This window comes from Pantherophis guttatus, chromosome 1, assembly GCF_059756535.1.
Source record: "Pantherophis guttatus breed Tessera chromosome 1, ASM5975653v1, whole genome shotgun sequence".
NCBI classification, from domain to species: Eukaryota; Metazoa; Chordata; class Lepidosauria; order Squamata; family Colubridae; genus Pantherophis; species Pantherophis guttatus.
In genome coordinates, this window is record NC_142063.1 from 77,511,406 (window position 1) to 77,528,627 (window position 17,222).

General features: G+C 38.9%; 1 protein-coding gene across 4 annotated transcripts in view; it reads right to left on the reverse strand.

Annotated features, from left to right (window-relative positions):
- Positions 1–17,222, reverse strand: part of MAPK8IP1 (mitogen-activated protein kinase 8 interacting protein 1) — a 58,816-nt gene that overhangs the window by 7,767 nt on the left and 33,827 nt on the right. For 3 of the 4 annotated variants that reach the window (XM_087876747.1, XM_087876753.1, XM_034417432.3), the window contains 6 exons: positions 10,107–10,188; positions 8,284–9,156; positions 6,982–7,057; positions 3,401–3,573; positions 2,559–2,668; positions 1,282–1,401 (listed from right to left, as the gene is read on the reverse strand). In XM_087876747.1, the coding sequence (XP_087732873.1) occupies positions 1,282–1,401; positions 2,559–2,668; positions 3,401–3,573; positions 6,982–7,057; positions 8,284–9,156; positions 10,107–10,188 (1,434 nt within the window). Of the gene's footprint in view, positions 1–1,281; positions 1,402–2,051; positions 2,136–2,558; positions 2,669–3,400; positions 3,574–6,981; positions 7,058–8,283; positions 9,157–10,106; positions 10,189–17,222 lie in introns of those variants that run through there. The other variant, XM_087876756.1, reaches the window with a different exon arrangement.

Consider the following 17,222-nt stretch of genomic DNA (forward strand, 5'->3'; position numbering starts at 1 on the left):
CAAACTAGGTAACATCATCAATGCTGGTACTGATATGTATCAGTGGTAGGTTTCAATTTTTTTTACTACCGGTTCTGTGGGTGTGGCTTGGTGGGCGTGACATGGCTTGGTGGGCGTGGCAGGGGAATGATACTGCAAAATCCCCATTTCCTCCCAATCAGCTGGGACTTGGGAGGCAGAGAATAGATGGGGGCGGGGCCAGTCAGCATTTTTACTACCGGTTCTCTGAACTACTCAAAATTTCCGCTACCGGTTCTCCAGAACTGGTCAGATCCTGCTGAAATCCACCTCTGATATGTACTCTGTCCTAAATTGTACAAAACAAATGGCGGGATATTTATCTAGCTAACTAACTTTCAAACATCCTTCATGGATTCTCACTGCAATGATAGCTTGGAAAAAAAGCTGCGTTATCTGCAGTCAATAGGATCAGTTTGCTTGCCGGATAAATGAAAGGGTACGTTTTTTCTTGTGGTAATAAAGACCTTGGCTTATTTACCCTAGTGGATACAATTATACCTTATGAAAATTGAGTAAGTAGGCAGCATACAAGTCCATTTACCTAATGAATGAATGAATGAATGAATGAATGAATGAATGAATAAATAAATAAATAAATAGGTTTTTTTTCACAGTTTTAAACACATCTAATTTGGATAACGATCAAAGTGATACTTGTCTGCATAATATTAAACTGAACTAAATTTAGTATACTTGTGTGCAAAGCAATGTAAAATAACTGGAAATTAATATTTGGGTTTATAAGAAAAGAAATACATTTGAAAATTGGGCAAAACTTTGAAAACAGATTTCCTTTCCTTTCCTTTCCTTTCCTTTCCTTTCCTTTCCTTTCCTTTCCTTTCCTTTCCTTTCCTTTCCCCTGGTTCCATTGACCATGAATGGACTTGGCAAGCAGTTCTGTTTCAGCATGGCCTTATTTCTTCCTGAAAACTTCTTCTAAATTACTTATCCAGAAAAGCTACTCAAAAGAGCCTTACTACATAGATCTTCAGAAGCCTGCTTAAAATAGTAGCAGAAAGATTTAGCAAAGCTGCAAAGATGATTGGAGCTTAGCAAGCAGGCCTTCGGTTCCATTGTTATATCTACAGGCAGGGAGCATACCATCCATGTATGCACTCAAGGCCAGGAACACTGTTCCCTCTCCATCACACTAGCCAGTCGACTCCTCCAGGAAATGAGATAATGAGGCCCTGAAGAATGGAAACTCCAGGGATGTGCGGACAGTGCAGGAAGCAGAGCTTCACATGCAGTCAAACTCACTTTGCTGGGATCCTTGGTGTCATCATTCTTCACAGCAATCTTAACTCCTCTCATGTTGATCTCCAGGACACAGCTGGAGGGTGGGTTAAAGTGCACAGTGAGGCGACGTGTAGTGGCAATCTGTACCCAACAGAAAAAAGATCAGCTGCCACAAATCATTAATGTTTCTTAAAGTTCCTGCTCTGGCTTTAGACAGCAATTTGTCTCCAGTGTAGACAAGAGTAGACTTTCTCCACATCTGCCCTGCCCTTCTCTTGTTTTGGACTAAGCACATTCCCTCTGAAAGAACAGAGCCCAATCTAAACATGTTCTTGGATCCAACAATATTTTTGGAGTTCAGGTGATGCAGTCTTGGCACATCTTCTGCATCAACAGTCTGGCAATAGTGACTTTTCCTTTACCACCCCATATTTAGATCATCATAGGAACATGTCCATAATTTATAAATATTATCAGATGTCCTATTTTACATCTGATCTTTGATATTGGTGGGGGGGGGCGTCCTGTTTATTTGCTTTTAAAATATTTTACCTCACATTAATCACATTGTCTTAAGTATAAAAATGCAAAATTAAACACACAAAATACCATTGCTTACCATGGGCAGTTTTTCTATTTGTAGAGTAGAAAAACATCCAATTTAAATGGGGGTGTTTTACCTTAAATATTAATCCAGGCCATTTCTTCACATCTTTTGAGAAGCTGCAGTTGAATTTAGAGCTAGAATGCTTTCTTGTAATAATCATGGTTATCATGGAATACTAACCCTTCATGAGTTTCATTCCTTGCCAGTTTGGTTCTAGACCATATTCAAGATGGCCTTGCTTGTTTTTAAAATTCTTAACAGTCTAAATCTGGAAATTAATGGGAAAATCTGTTACTATAAGCACCTTCCTTTTATCTTCTGGTACTACGAAATCCTGCAAAAGGATTTTCTTGATGGAGAAACCAAAGTATAGTATAGTATAGTTTGTATAGAAACCAAAGTAGAACCAATTATCTGAATACATATGTTCTGCTCAGAACCTTGCCCATTTTAAATGGAATTTGAAATCTCTGTTTAGATAAAGTGTGTAGGATTAACAAATCCATTTGGTATCACTGGTTGTTTTATTCTTTTCTTCCTGTAATTATATTTTGGAGTGGAGGGCGCTGTTCATCATTCTGATATTGTTGTATTGAAGAGCAATTTTTTTCCTAAATAAAAATGTATTTGTCTTTTACCCAAATAAAGGATCAGGAGGTTGAGGGAGAAAGGGAGAGCTGAGAAAATGTACCTTCTGCATAGCTGCACACAAGACATCGTTGCCTTTGTGATAAGGAACTTGGACTGAGCCGAGGAATTTCACCCGGAATTGATCCACCCAATCACTGTTTTTGCATGAATCTGAAAATAGTCAGTAAAAAGAATCATACTGAAATAAGATACAATCTCACCTGTTGACTTGTTCTTGGTCATCACAATGCCAACTACAATCTATCTGGTCTGTACTGTAAACACAGGAAAAACTCACTGGACTCATTTTTATCACTGGAAACAACATGGTTGCTTCCTCTACGCTTCAGTCCTGAATGGAACTCAGACTCAAAGCTATCCTGGTGAGAAAGCATTTAAAAGAACATTTTGGGAATGGGAAAGGAATGATTTTCTGTCCATAGTCATTAAAAAGATTTGATATGTTTCTGTGATGGGTCAGGACTACTTTATAAAGCTAGTGACCAGCAACAAATTTGGATCAGAGGAATTAGGTTCAAGAGGAAGTAACATTAAAGGATGATTTACAGAAAGAAAGGAGAAAAGTCCAGTATATTCACTACAATAAATTGAAATTAAATTAAAAGCATCCTTTACTCCAGTTCATTGCAATGGAGATGGGACACAGTTTATGTATATTTGAATGCGTTTGTATAACTGAAAATTAAAACCATGCCCTTTTTCTTCTGTTCTAATTCTGAATATTAGTTTAATTAACAACATTTTCTTTGGAAAACATCTTGTACAGTGCACTGCTATTATCCAAGGGGAATAGGCTGCATGAACAGCCTTCAAATCAAAGAAAGGTAATTGGTAGACCAGTCCAGATAGAAGCAGAGTAGCAATCCTAAACAGAATCAATACCTGTCATATGATCTGGCTCCTTGGTGACCTCAATAGCATAGTAAGCAGGGAAGATCCCCCGATCACCAGTCCTCATGTTATAAGCTTCATACCAATAATCTTCTGCCTGAACTTCCACCAATAAAGGGTCATCCACTTCCAGTTCCAATTCATCTTCATGACGAGGCACAAACCTAAGGCGAAAACCATTGATATTTTGTGAGCCAAAGCTCTAAAAATAAAATATTAGCCTTATACAGTATTTAATAGGGTCTATGGGAATCTGATATACACCATAAAAATCTGTCTGAGCTTTTATTCTATAGCAAAGGGCTCATAAATAGTAGATTGTAAATTTTCAGACACTAAAAGTCGCGCATTTGGCAGAGATGGCGAAAATCTCATCATATCTTAAAGATCATTCAAACAAAAGATATATATCGGAATGGAGAAGATGGATTGACTATATTCAAAACAAGTATCAGACTAAGAAGTTTCATATAGCTTATGAATGAAATATTGTTAATCTTTAGTTTAGGTTTACAGTGGTTTGAGTTATAAGGAGTTAAAGACTTAGGGAGAATTTGAAGTCAACAAATTGTTAGCATATTTTAGTTTTATGTTTGTGAATGCTATACCCTGTGCTTGTTCTGGGAAGTCGAGGGAGGGGGATGGGGGGAAGGGGGAGGGGGAAGGGAGGGTTGGGTGGGCAGGGGGGGTGGGATGGGGTGAGGAGTGATGGGTGGGAGGGGGGAGAAAATGTTTGTATCTTTTATAAAACTTTTCAATAAAAAAAATAATTCTGCATTGAGGATTTCAAGGAGATTTTCATGAGCAGAATGCTTAGCAATTGGTTTTTCTCTTTTTTTTAGAACAGCTGCTTATCTGCATAAATTATTTCTCTGATGTCATATTGTTACTAGCATAACTTGCATGTGTGACATTATCTCTTAGATTGGCCTCCAAGACTTAGATTATATGACTTCACTTTGTTTTTATGCAGTATAATACTTTATCATAAAGAAGTTGGGTCTAGTGCTTAAGACATCAGGCTGAAATGCAGGACAGCGTGAGTTCAAGTCCTGCCTTAAGCCATGATAGCCAGCTAAGTGACTTTGGGCCAGTGACTCTCTCTCAGCCCAACTCACCTCCCAGGGTTGTTGTAAGGAAAACAGGAGAGGAAGGAGTGCTGGATATGTTTGCCACCTAGAATTATTTGTAAAAATAATAAAGACTAGATAGATAGATAGATAGATAGATAGATAGATAGATAGATAGATAGATAGATAGATAGATAGATATAGGGATGGATGGATGGATGGATGGATGGATGGATGAAAAGATAGCAAAGCAAAATAGGAAATGCAAGCTGCACAGAACAAAGAATGAATTTCCATCCTACATTAATGGTTCCAAATAAGGAATCTTACACATACTAATAACCAAAACACAGTAAGAGACAGATTTGAACAATCTTTTTGTTTGTTTGTTTACACCTACTTAGAACTACTGCTGGGGTGGCCTGTAACTATATATAATTAAAGATACTCAGCCAGCAAGGAATACATATAAACACAACTTCCTCCTCCTATTTCCCCCACAATAACAATCCTCTGAGGTGCGTTGGGCTGAGATTCATGATCTGCTTTCTAGTCTGGTGCCTTAACCAACAGACCAAATTGTTAGTATTAACAGTGACATTTTGTTATTAATCTATCCTCATATTGAATTTATTGTATGGTGCTTAAATGGAATGAAATTTAAAAATGTTTAGTTCAAGATTTTTAATTAAGGATCAAGACCCAAAATTGATTGTGCTTTACAAGGTAACCCAATGTAAGATTTGAGGATTCCATTCCAGATCACAGAAAAGATTTTACTGACTTACTCGGTCAATAAGACCATGAATCATGTTGGGTGCATATCATGGGAACTGAAGTTCAACATAATTATAATGATCAGAATGGATTGCTGTAGCAAATTCTTATAGCAACATCAAACAGAGTTTTTTGGCAACATCACATGCATGATACATCCACATTTTTGGTATATTTCAGTATCCCACTGACATTTTGAAACCTTATTTCTCTTTCCAATACCACATTTATAAAATTATTATTACTGAATCAAAATAGGAAAATATAAAACAGCCTCACATACACCAACATATTACATTTCCAACATAGTGAAGTTGACAGCTAAACCTTGCTAACATCCTCCTGGATTTCCAGTAAACACACACATAAAATAATATTTTGTTCATTAATCCCATCCTCAGATTACAAAATTCATACTTAACATTCTTTAAAACTTTAACATGTTGATTTATTAATTCAGAGTATTCCAACTCATTACTCCAAATTGCTTGCAGATTACCAACAACTATCTTACAGTTCAATTGTTTATAAAATTGTAGACTTAGAATTAACCAAAGCTTTATCCAATTATGACAATGATTTGTGGCATTTTGATGCTGCTAAAGCATCCAGTCAAAAATGTTTATTCAAAATATGTTTTAATTAACAAATTAATTAATTATTTTAGACAGTTCAGGCTTTTCTTGCAACAAAGTACTGTAATTAGTTTGAAGGATTGATTAACTATAAGATGATTTAAAATATTAATGCCATTTTTTGCCCATGAAATAAACAAAAATTATCTGCAATTTCCATGCTAGGATTATCCACTGCCAGTTTCTCAGGGGAACAAGGATCAAATTTAAGCTTCCTTCTGAATATTATCATCCAAATATCTTTTATAGCCTTTAGTGGTGGGAAAAACAAATGACTTTGAGGGGTCCTTGGTGCTCTCTGAGCTTTTCTTGATGAAGTTTCATTACCCAAACTAGGTAACATCATCAGTGCTAGTAAGGAGTAGGATTTGATCTTAGTTTATATTCAAGTGGCTTGCCCTGTCAGTGTTGGTGGAAGTGATTTTGGCGGTTCTTTGGCTGTTTACTATTAGCTTGTTTGGCAGCTCCTTGACTGGGGTATTGTTTACTTCTTAGTCTGATGTTAATCTTGGAATTTATCTATGCTCATCTAAGTGTTGATTGCTGATGGGAAGGTATTTTGATCTTTCTCTCCCCTTTTTGGTTTGCTGATTATCTCTTTTGTGCAGTATGTAGATATTGTATATGTTTATGGGTCTATTGATGGCTAATTTGTCACCATCCTAGACCTAGACCAAGCCAAGTCCAAAATGCTAGAAAATGTCTAGAAACCTTGCATTCTGAAAAATTAGCCATCATTTATGCAATGTTCTTTATTAATGTATGGGAAAGTTCAACTAACATTATTCTGTGTGATCCATGTTTAACCTGCTGTTCAAAAGCTGAAATATTTTCTATGCATCTATTATATGATCATATCTTTGTATGTGTGTTTCTTTCGGTCATTTGTCATTGTGTATTTTTACATTTCTTTTTCTGCATTTTAAAGCAACTGGTGTGTGTGTGTGTGTGTGTGTGTGTGTGTTAAGGATAGAAAAAAAAACCCTACCGTCTTATCCAGTTTGTGAATAAAATACCTGCGGATCACTTGATAAGAAAGACATCACTGGTTAGATGTGCAGGGAGAGTCTATCATCTGCCCCAAACTTACCTGAAAACGGCTCGGTGAGTCTGCTCCTGTTCTTCCCCATTGATCATGCAAGAGAAAAGCCCAAAGGACTCAGCACCTGAAAAGAGGGAAAATGCTACAGCCACCTAATCATTCTCCTCCTCAAACCATAATGTTAACTATTATTCAGAACCCGTCTTGCTAATCAGAAATCCCCTCTTATTATTTTAAACGCACAAAATATTAAAAGTAGAGAATAATAACTTCCAATAGGAATCCACTAAAGAGAGAAAGGAAAAAAGCAGACTAAAATGCCTTCACATATATTTTGATCACTGGAGAACATCTACATGAAGAGAATAAATTAACTGAACAGATAGCTTCTAATGAACGAGATCGCACATCAATCTTTTTTCTTTTTTTTAAAAAAATGCTGATGTATTTGGAATAGGAACATTTCTTTCCTTGAAATTCACGAGGATGGGTGGATGTGTCAAAAAAAATGGCAGTGATGACTATGTGATTGAAACTGTGTCCCTCTGTACTTGTATCATGCCTATACATACATAAAAAGGGACAGGGCTTTGATCATAGGATTGTGACCAATATCTTGACTTTTCTGATCCCTGCAGATAACCTACTTTATTTCATTTGTAATATTCCAAATTTCTGTAAATCTGTTTGGTCAGAAGAAGTGGACACACTTAAAAAAACCTAATAGCGTATATACAGTAATCATTTTCAATTCTTCTCATCTTTCTAATTTGTTATCAGATTTAGTCATTCTTTGGATATTGAAGACCTAGAAAAACTATCATTACAGAAAAGGAATAAAATTCTTGTAAGCTCTCACCACAAGATCGGTGCTTAAACCTCAACCTATCCACTTAATTCTATCTATGGCTTTTCAGCAACAAGACTCAAAATGTTGAGAACAACCATTTTAAATTGCACAAAAGTTGTCCAGACGCTTTAAGGGCATTGTAACGCAAGAAAGAAATTGCCAGCAAAAATTAAAATCCATTCCAGTCCTAAGAAGGATGGTTAGCATTCTAGTCTGCGCTGGGCAATCAATACTTGATGGTCAAAGAACTTGAAACACCCTTGCTATTTTATTGCACTCTACACTCAAATTGCCATTTGATTTTGTGAAACCAGACTGGAAATTAAGGATGCTGTTTCTTGCGGAATTTTCTTTTGTACACCTAGCAACCTTGTCATAACTCTCATTATAACAGGATTCAAACCCTTGGCAAGTGAAAGATTCCTGTCTCACATGAGGCTCTCAATCCCTCCTACCCTCTCCCTTCTTTCTAGGGCCTGTGGGAAATGCCCAGCACTCACTGGAGGAACGTGACCGGCCACTCATGAAGACATTGAGGAACTTCTTGGAGAAGTGGATGTCTGCCTCAGGGGTGGAATCCTCAGAGAGACAAACAGAATCACGTTTCAGGGCATCTTCTTCATACTCCTCCCCAATGGCTGATTCATATGGTGAGGAGACACAGTTGTCGTAGACGGTGGCTGAATCACTCTCGTCACTGTAACCTGAGTAACACTGTTTCAGACTAACAAGTTCGAGCTGCACATCCTCATCCACCACAAGTGTGTATTTGACTGAGTCGTAGGAGAGGGCGCTGGTATCAGAGCTCACCGATGCCCTCTGGAAACTATGGCGAGGCCGATAGCCACCATTACTGCTGCTGTACACAGTCCGTGGTGTGTTCATTTTGTCAGGTGAAGATAAGTAATCCAGCACCTCATCCTCCTCACTGATTGAGGAATTGGGTTTTCCTGTCATTTGTGGGTAGCCGGAAGTGTCTATGTCAGAGCTAATGGACATCCGGTTGTCACTGGACTGTGACATGAATGGCTTCTCAGACTCCAGAGGGTCCAAATTCTTTTGTACTGGTGTTAGGTAAATCTCCTCAGTAGCTTCCAATCTCACATCAGTCTGGTAGCGAATACGATCCCGATAAGCTTCTGGTCCTCTTGTTACTACCACCACAGTGGGGTTCTGGGATGGGAGGCGGTTGATAGCCTGCTGCTTGTCAGATGCTCGAGAGGAGGCCATGCAGGCTGATGCAATCTGTGTTGAAGCTGTACGTCGGCATGGGCTCTCTGTTGATGTACCCCGATCTTTGGTGGAGGCTGTGCTATTTTGGTGAGTGACCTCATCGCTCAGGCAAATATGGTCATGGGGCGGTGTCTGCTCACCTGTAGGCAGGTTAAAAAGCAAGGAGAAGGAAGGAACACGTAAAATAACCAACAAGATACAGATAACAATGTTTTGATACACTTCTCATAGTTCATTCAAAGCATGGTAAAACCACTGGAGCTGTATCTACATATTTCACAGAGTACATCCAGAGGATTAAGAGATAAATCCTACTTACATTGCCAACTGAATATTAAAATACCCACCTATCAAAGTCAAGTCAGGTTTGACTTTGACCCACCTGAATAATCATAGTCAGTAACAAATACATTTGAGTACCCTAAGTGTTTCTATTCCCAATCCAAAATGGTTTTGTCTTAGAAAGGCCAGTGCCTGGAACAATACCTTACAACTGGGAGCCAATAAACACATTGTTTCTGAGAACTGAAAGGTGCTTATGTTAACTTACACACTGCATGTGTGTGCATAACTATAGATCTCTCTCTCTCTCTCTGACTTGGAAGATGACATCCATGAAGTTTCTATCACTTTTATCCTTCCACTTAATGAAGTCAAATGGATATGACTTTGCAATTTCCCCTTACAACAAAACTATGAAATACCTTAGATCGAGAGACTGATGTGCTTAATGACAACTTCAAGTTTGACAAGGCATCTGAATCTAAGTCCAATACATGTCATGCTCATGTCAACACATCACATCCCCCAAAGTGCTGTTCTGTGAGTTTGACTCATGTTAAAAAAAAAAAAAAGGAAAAAGAAAAATGCTGGCCTAAAGGAATCGAGGCACAAAAAGCCAGCTCTCAAATGGCTTGAGTCCAAGTAGTCAATTAATAAAACTACAGCATTCCTTGCAAGATGCCAGCCAAAGTGAAAAGAACATTAGAAGATTATAAGGAGGAGGTCCAAGCATTGGGGACTGTTCCAGCAGGCAGAAGAGGATGGGGAGGGGGGAAGCAAATCTGCCTGTGCTGAGAGATGAACTCACCCGTTTTCAGGGGGGATGATGACCGAGACACTCGTTCCTGCCAACTGTGCTTTTTCCCCAGAGAGTTGTTATTCAGAGTGTCCTGAAGAAAAGAACAAAGAAGGCTTGTATCTGCAAGGGAAAGTGGCTCATGGCACAAAGAGGCCCATCGCTTCTCCTCCTACACTGGCCTCTCTCTCTCTCTCACACACACACACCCAGTGAGCTATTGTCAGTGTGCATGTGGGAAAGAGGGCTATTCAGAGGGATCCCATCACTCCCTCCATCTGTTGCTCTGCATCTGCAGCCTCCTTGTAGCAGGCATAGAAACAGGAGAAGGGAAAAGCTGAGGTGATGCAGTAGGCTACAAGAAATCGACGAAGCTTAAGCCTTCCCTTTCTGGGGCCTCTTCAATCAGTTGGTTACTATAAAGGGGAACTGAATTACACATATGTTTAACTCCTACCCTGTTGTCTCTCATTTAATTCAGGCTGCGGCCAGATGGAGGACTCTAAATGCTCTCAGTCAAAAGACAGAGTGCAGATAGTATTTTGGAGGGCTTTTTAAAAAGGGGAAGAAAAGAACTGGGAAAGCACCAGACTCTTACAATTGAGCATCACTCTCACCCTCATATCACTCCAACAATGAGGTACCACTTAGTTTCCATATTTCCTCATTGAATCAACTGTAGAGCTGGAAGGGCCACAAGGAGTTTAGTCCAATCTCTAGTCCAACTCTGTAATGCTCTCAAGCAGACCAATTAAACCATCCATGAGAAATTTCCAGGGATGGAGAATCCACAACCTCCACTGTTGTACAGATTTTATTATCAGATCAAAAGGCCTTCATTCAGCATTCTGGCATGCCACAACATCCCACTCACTACTTCTATCTCATTTACCAATCTTCGCTACAAAGAGCGGGAAATGCACAGATACCTTCTTATGAGAGTGAAGAATCACATGAATGGGAAATTTTGGTAACAAAACAAAACATTTAACAAAGCAGTAAATGTGCATAGAGTTGTGAAATATGTATGCCTTTTTTTAAAAAAAAATTTTTTTTAAATTTTGATTTATATGCCGCCCTTCTCCGAAGACTCAGTGCGGCTTACAATGTGCTCAGCAATAGCCTTCATCCTTTTGTATATTTATAAAGTCAGCTTATTGCCCCCACAAACTGGGTCCTCATTTCACCTACCTTAGAAAGGATGGAAGGCTGAGTCAACCTTGAGCCTTGGCGAGATTCGAACCCTGCAGTAATTTCAGGCAGCTGGTCTTAATAAGCTTAATAACAGGGTGCCTTAAACCCCTGTACTACCAAGGCTCTTTTAAATGGCATTTGCATTCTAGAATATTTAGTTCTGCTCTCATACTTCGGTGCATAGCTGCCCAGTGTTCCCTTGTAGGGGAGATAGGTGGCATAATATGTAAAATTAATTAATTAATTAAATTAATTAATTAATTAATTAATGTAAAGATACTGAAGCTCATTGTACTCCTCCCTTCAATCTCATCCACTTTTGATACACTTCACTTTCCTAACTGTCTTGTATTATGCATATAGCAATAGCACTTAGACTTATATACCACTTCATGGTGTTTTACAGCCCTCTCTAAGCGGTTTACAGAGTCAGCATATTGCCCCCAACAATCTGGGTCCTTATTTTACCAACCTCGGAAGGATGGAAGGCTGAGTCAACCTTGGGCCGGTGGGAAACAAACTGCATATCTCAGTGAATTACTTATAGAAGCTGTTTTATCCTGTCCATTCCTGCCTCAATCCTGGTACTGCCAGACTGTCTATCTCTATCACTGAGAAATTGTTACATCATCAGTCCACACCTTTAACACCTCAGGTAGAGTAGGAGCCCTCAATATGCTTTCCTTCAAAAATCAAATGGGCAAAAACTATGTGGGAGGTTGTACACTGCCCAGAGTCATTCTATAATGAAATGGGTGGTCTGTAAATTTGATATATAAATAAATATATTTTGTATGAACCTAGAAGCCAAGCCATAAAAGCTTTAGAATTCATAACCAGCACTTTGAATTGGTCTCAGAAGCAAAACTTAACCAATGCATTCAGTAATACTGCTGACTTTGCTAGACTTTGACTTTGCTAAAATGGCTTCCCCCTCTTTTTTCTCCTCCTCCCCCACAATTTTTTTTCTACAGCCAGGTCAAGTGTAAATTGAAGAGATACAAATGCATCAGAAGCTTCAAGCATGGCACTCACTTTCCTGTCCTATATTTTTATGACATTGGGACACAGTAGTTATTTTATAAATATATCTATAAATTGGTTACCTCATTTGATGCAATTTAGTCCTACTTCATTGCAATGAAGTGATAAGAGTATCAAAAGACCCCTCTTGCACTGAAAGTGTTTGAGACTATGCACAGTCAACATTTAATTCTGGAAGATCATTGAAGGGCATATCTGCTTTTGGAATTTAAGCTGCTCCTGTCCAGTCTCATGCCATCTTGACTCTAAGCCGGTTTAAGAAAATCGTGTCCAGATGGAGTCACTACTGTGACAGCTTGCAAGGTATTTAGTCTTAATGGTAAGCTACTGTTGGGCATCTGTGCCTCTCACCTTTCTTTTCCAGGAAAGTAAATGACTGGTCACTTTTCTTCCTGTAGGGAAGTCTTCCTTTGTTTGTTTGTGTCTCTGTGTGTGTGTGTGTGGGTGTGCAAGTGTGTGTGTGTGTGTGTGTGTGTGTGTATACACAAATATTAAACTGAATTTGTTTATATACAAGGTTAAAACACTGAAAAACAAATACCACAGGTATAATAACTCTTGCCTTGGTAACAGAAGGCTGTTGGTTTGAAACTCAGCAATTTTTAAATTGTTTTTTTTCTTCTCTGTGCTTTTTGATAAGCACAGCAATGCACCTTTTTACTATTATTCCAATCACCTCAGGTAAAAAAATTCCCAGATCCCCAGATGCCCAACAACTCTTATGTTTCTTCCTTGGTATGATTATGTTCCTCCTTCCAAAACCTGTAAAAGTACACTTAAAATTTTAGCTAAATTCAGTTTCAAAGTATTTGGCTCAAACAGTTATATTCCTCAGAATGCCAGAATTGGCTTCAAAACCCGGTTGTCTCAAAATATTTTAAGAGCTGAGATTCTGAAAGTTATTCAACAGATGTTTAATTACTATTGATAGTATTAGTTATAGCAGAAGGTACATTAACAGATATTTTCTATCAATGGGCAAAAGGTAGCAACTATATTACTCTGATTTCTGAGGTTGGTTGCCTAAAACAGTGTGAAAAGCTGGTCTAAGTCACTGAGTGAGCTTTGTGATAAGTAGAAATTTGAAAATAGATCTCCTCCAAGCACAACTTGGCCATAGGATAGAAAAAAATAATGTGAGAAAAAAGATTAACTTCCCCACCCTGCAATATGCTTGTGATTTTCCTCAATAACTGTGATGGGTTTTCCCCCCCTCTTTTTCTTTTAAGCTAGAAACTCCAGCCATGGACAATAGGAAGTTTTATTGATGTGCTGACATTAAAGCTTATTCCGAACTGCACAAAGTTTGGCCTCTTTAGTAAAATTTGCAAGGAACACATGGGCTATCTATACTAGTGAAACAATTTTCAGTTTGCAATAATCTAGAGAGAAGTTCCCAATGCCGGTTGCTTTTTAAAAAAATGTAATTAAAAACAATAAATGTCTATGGAGATTCTCAGTCATCCAGGACACAGTTGTCCCAAAGGTACTTTTTCAAGAGGCAACTGGACTTTTCAGTTCTGGACTAGAGACACAATGTCACTATTATTGTTTTTATCCCAAAGGTGCCTTTTCAACAGGCAACTAGACTTTCTGGGGTTTTAAATGGAGCCAAATTTATTTAATAATTTTAAATTGATGTTTGTCTTGTGTTTTTAAATAGGCTGTACACCGCCCTGAGTCCTTCGGGAGAAGGGTGGTATAGAAATAAAATAATAATAATAATAATAATAATAATAATAATAATAATAATAATAATAATAATTATTATTATTATTATTATCATCATCATCATCATCATCATCTCTTGGTTTGTCTAAGAAACTACCCAGTCCCTTCAGCCAGGGCCCAGATCTTTGTTGCCCGTTACATCTTCATTTCTACTTTGCAATCTTCTTTCCAAAAATTCTTTGGGCCTCCTATAAAGCTCAGCAACACTCCTAACAAATACAAATGATGCCTTGTGCTCTATTTGGAAAATGCTTCTTTACTAACCCAAAGAAAAGGTGGGGAACTGCAGGAATAGCAGGTCCACTGGTGAGATGGAGCTGAGACCGTGTTCATCATCTTGCCTTCTGAGAAATAGGGGGTTTGTGCCTGGTTACAATCATTACCACAGCCTTTCCCTTGATACCACTACTTCAGAGTCCCTATAACAGGGGTCAGCAACCTGTGGCTCCGGAGCCACATGCAGCTCTTTGGGCCCTCTGCTGTGGCTCCCTGTCTGGTGATCCCACCACTGGCTGGTCCCGCCCCTCGCCCTCCCCTACCAGTCACTCCTCGCCTGGCCTGAGAAGGTAAGGGCGATGGCAGGGGATGGAGAAGTGGCCAGGGCAGAGAGAGAGAGAGAGAGAGGGAGAGTGGGGGGAGGAAGGGGAGAGAGAGAAAGGGTTTTGTGGTTCCTGGTGTTTTTTAACAACTGGTTCTCTACCCTAATGACCGGCTGGGTAGGCGTGGCTAAGAGGGGTCATGTGACTGGTGGAAGTGAGTGACATCGAGTTGGCCACGTCCACCCAAGTTTTGTGGCTCCCGGTGTTTTCTTTTCTGTGGGAAATGGGTCCAAATAGCTCTTTGAGTGCTTAAGGTTGCAGACCCCTGCCCTATAACATCCTCTCCAAAGTCCAATTGTATCCTGTAGCTGAAAAAGTTGCCATAACAGTTCACTTCACTTCACTCTTTTCTGGAACTCATAGCACCTGAGCTATTTCAGATATTGATGTGCAATCTTTTTGCTTTTCTATATGACTACAATTTTTCTGCCTACACTTTAAAACCCTCCATTGTCAACTGCATACTGAACAGCAGTTCCCAATGCCACCCACCCAGTCCAGTCTTCACCATCTGCTTCACAGAGTGGCACCTGCTTTCCTTTGCATTTTCCACAGCAATTGTCACAGGGAAAAATCTTATTTAGCAAATGAAGTTGTATCCCAGAACAGCATATAATTAAAAAAATAGTCCACACTGGAACCTTCCTCACTGATGTATAGATGAAAGAAGAGAGAAGGATATAAAAGATGGGCAGCTTGTGAATAATTACAGCATGAGGCCCTGAAACACTCACAGCTCCAGATGAAGGGGGAATATAACAGTACAGAAGGGAAAGCATTCTCTGATACCACACAGTTTAGCAAAAAAACACAATTCATACATTTTGTATCACTTTGAAGAGCATCCCCAGTTCCTTTAAACAAGTCTCCTGGGAAGCAGTACTTTTAATACTTTCAACTAGTTCACCGCCTCCACTTTCCCATCTACAACTAATGCAACTGCCTTGAGTCTTTTGAAGTAGGCTCTCCTCAATGGAAGCTATTAATATCTATTATTTTTTAAGGCAGCTTTCTCAACCTAGTGACCTCTAGATGTTTTGGCTTACAGCTCCAATCACCAATGCTGGCTATTGATGATAAGAGTTCTGTCTTGCCTGGAAGGCATTAGGTTGTAGAAAACCTAACTTAAGTTGCCATAGGGTCCTTTTTATTATATCAGCCTCTTATAGCTGTCTGTGTAATGTTTTTTTCTCCAGACATCCATCATTTTGTTTTGATAGAGTTACCTCACTGGGGCTTCAAAAATCCTTTTGACCTCTACAAGGCAGCAAAGATTTACAGTTTCCTCTATCTCCTTTGAGGATTAAGCATCTAGGATCATTTTGAGTTTTGTTGCCAAGTTTGGGTGACCTAAGATTTGAGCAAATCCTATTTATTCACACTTTCTTTCCTCCCAGAAGCACCCTCTCAGGCTTTTAGCACAATTCAGAAGATACAATAGATCTACCTTCCATGATAAATTATCCTTTTGGCCCTAGTGGTTTTGTTTATAACTCTAATATGTCAAGGATACTTCACAATCCCTTAGGTCAGGCTTCCAAGATATCTACATTAGCCTTTATAACCTCTGCAAAAAAATTCAACTGTGCAGTATTTTATGTCCATCTCTTAGGAAAGAAAGAGAACCATGAAACAAATGCACAAGGCAGACAATATATAATGTTACTAACCTCATAAGGTGACTTTCTGGATGGTGAAACAGTTTTGTCTTATTTCTACGACTTCAGAATGAAAAGGCCATAAGGTATGTTAAACAATCATGGAATATTTTATAGCCTAAAGCCCAGAGAAATGAGATCCTTCCATAGACTGCAATATTTTATATAAGAAACTAAGTCTAATTGAAGTCAGGGGAACAGTGAATTTTAATAAACATGCCTAAACTTGTGCTAATTTCTCTCCAGCTCACACTGTGTTACACATACTCTCTGAATAGATCCTCAGTTCATTAGCTGAGCTGCTGTCATCTCAAACAAGCATATTCTATAAAAAGGAATTAATTGTACCTTGCATTATTGTACATTTTACCGCAGGTAAAAAAAAAAAAGCAATCCATTACAACCAAATCCTAGATAGGGAATTTGTAGCATTGCTCAATCTACGTATGCTTTTATTTCTCTCCCAACCTAATGCAAGGTCTCTGCCTCCTTTGATCACTAAGAATTGATCCACATCCAGAGCTTGCCAATTTTCAGCTGTAGAACACATTTTGAATCAAAGGCACATACTGTGAATGGCAGAGAACACAAGGAGGCAGGTGACCTTCAAGCATAATCAGAATACATTTTTATGGCAACTAACAATCCTGCCCTCCTTCCCTCCGCCTGCAACACCATAAAAGCTTCTTCGAAGGCTCCACTTCTTTCACTCTAAGCTCTCCTACTGCTTAATTCTTCATTGTGGTGGGAAGGGAAGAGAAATGAGACATCCATCATCCCAGAATGTCTCCCCTCCTTCCCCAAAAATGCAACCCTCTGCTCCTCAAATTAGGCAACAAGTAGGAAGCTGAAACTGGAACAGCCTTGTATATTCGGAGAGGAGGAATCCAACTTCTCGAAGG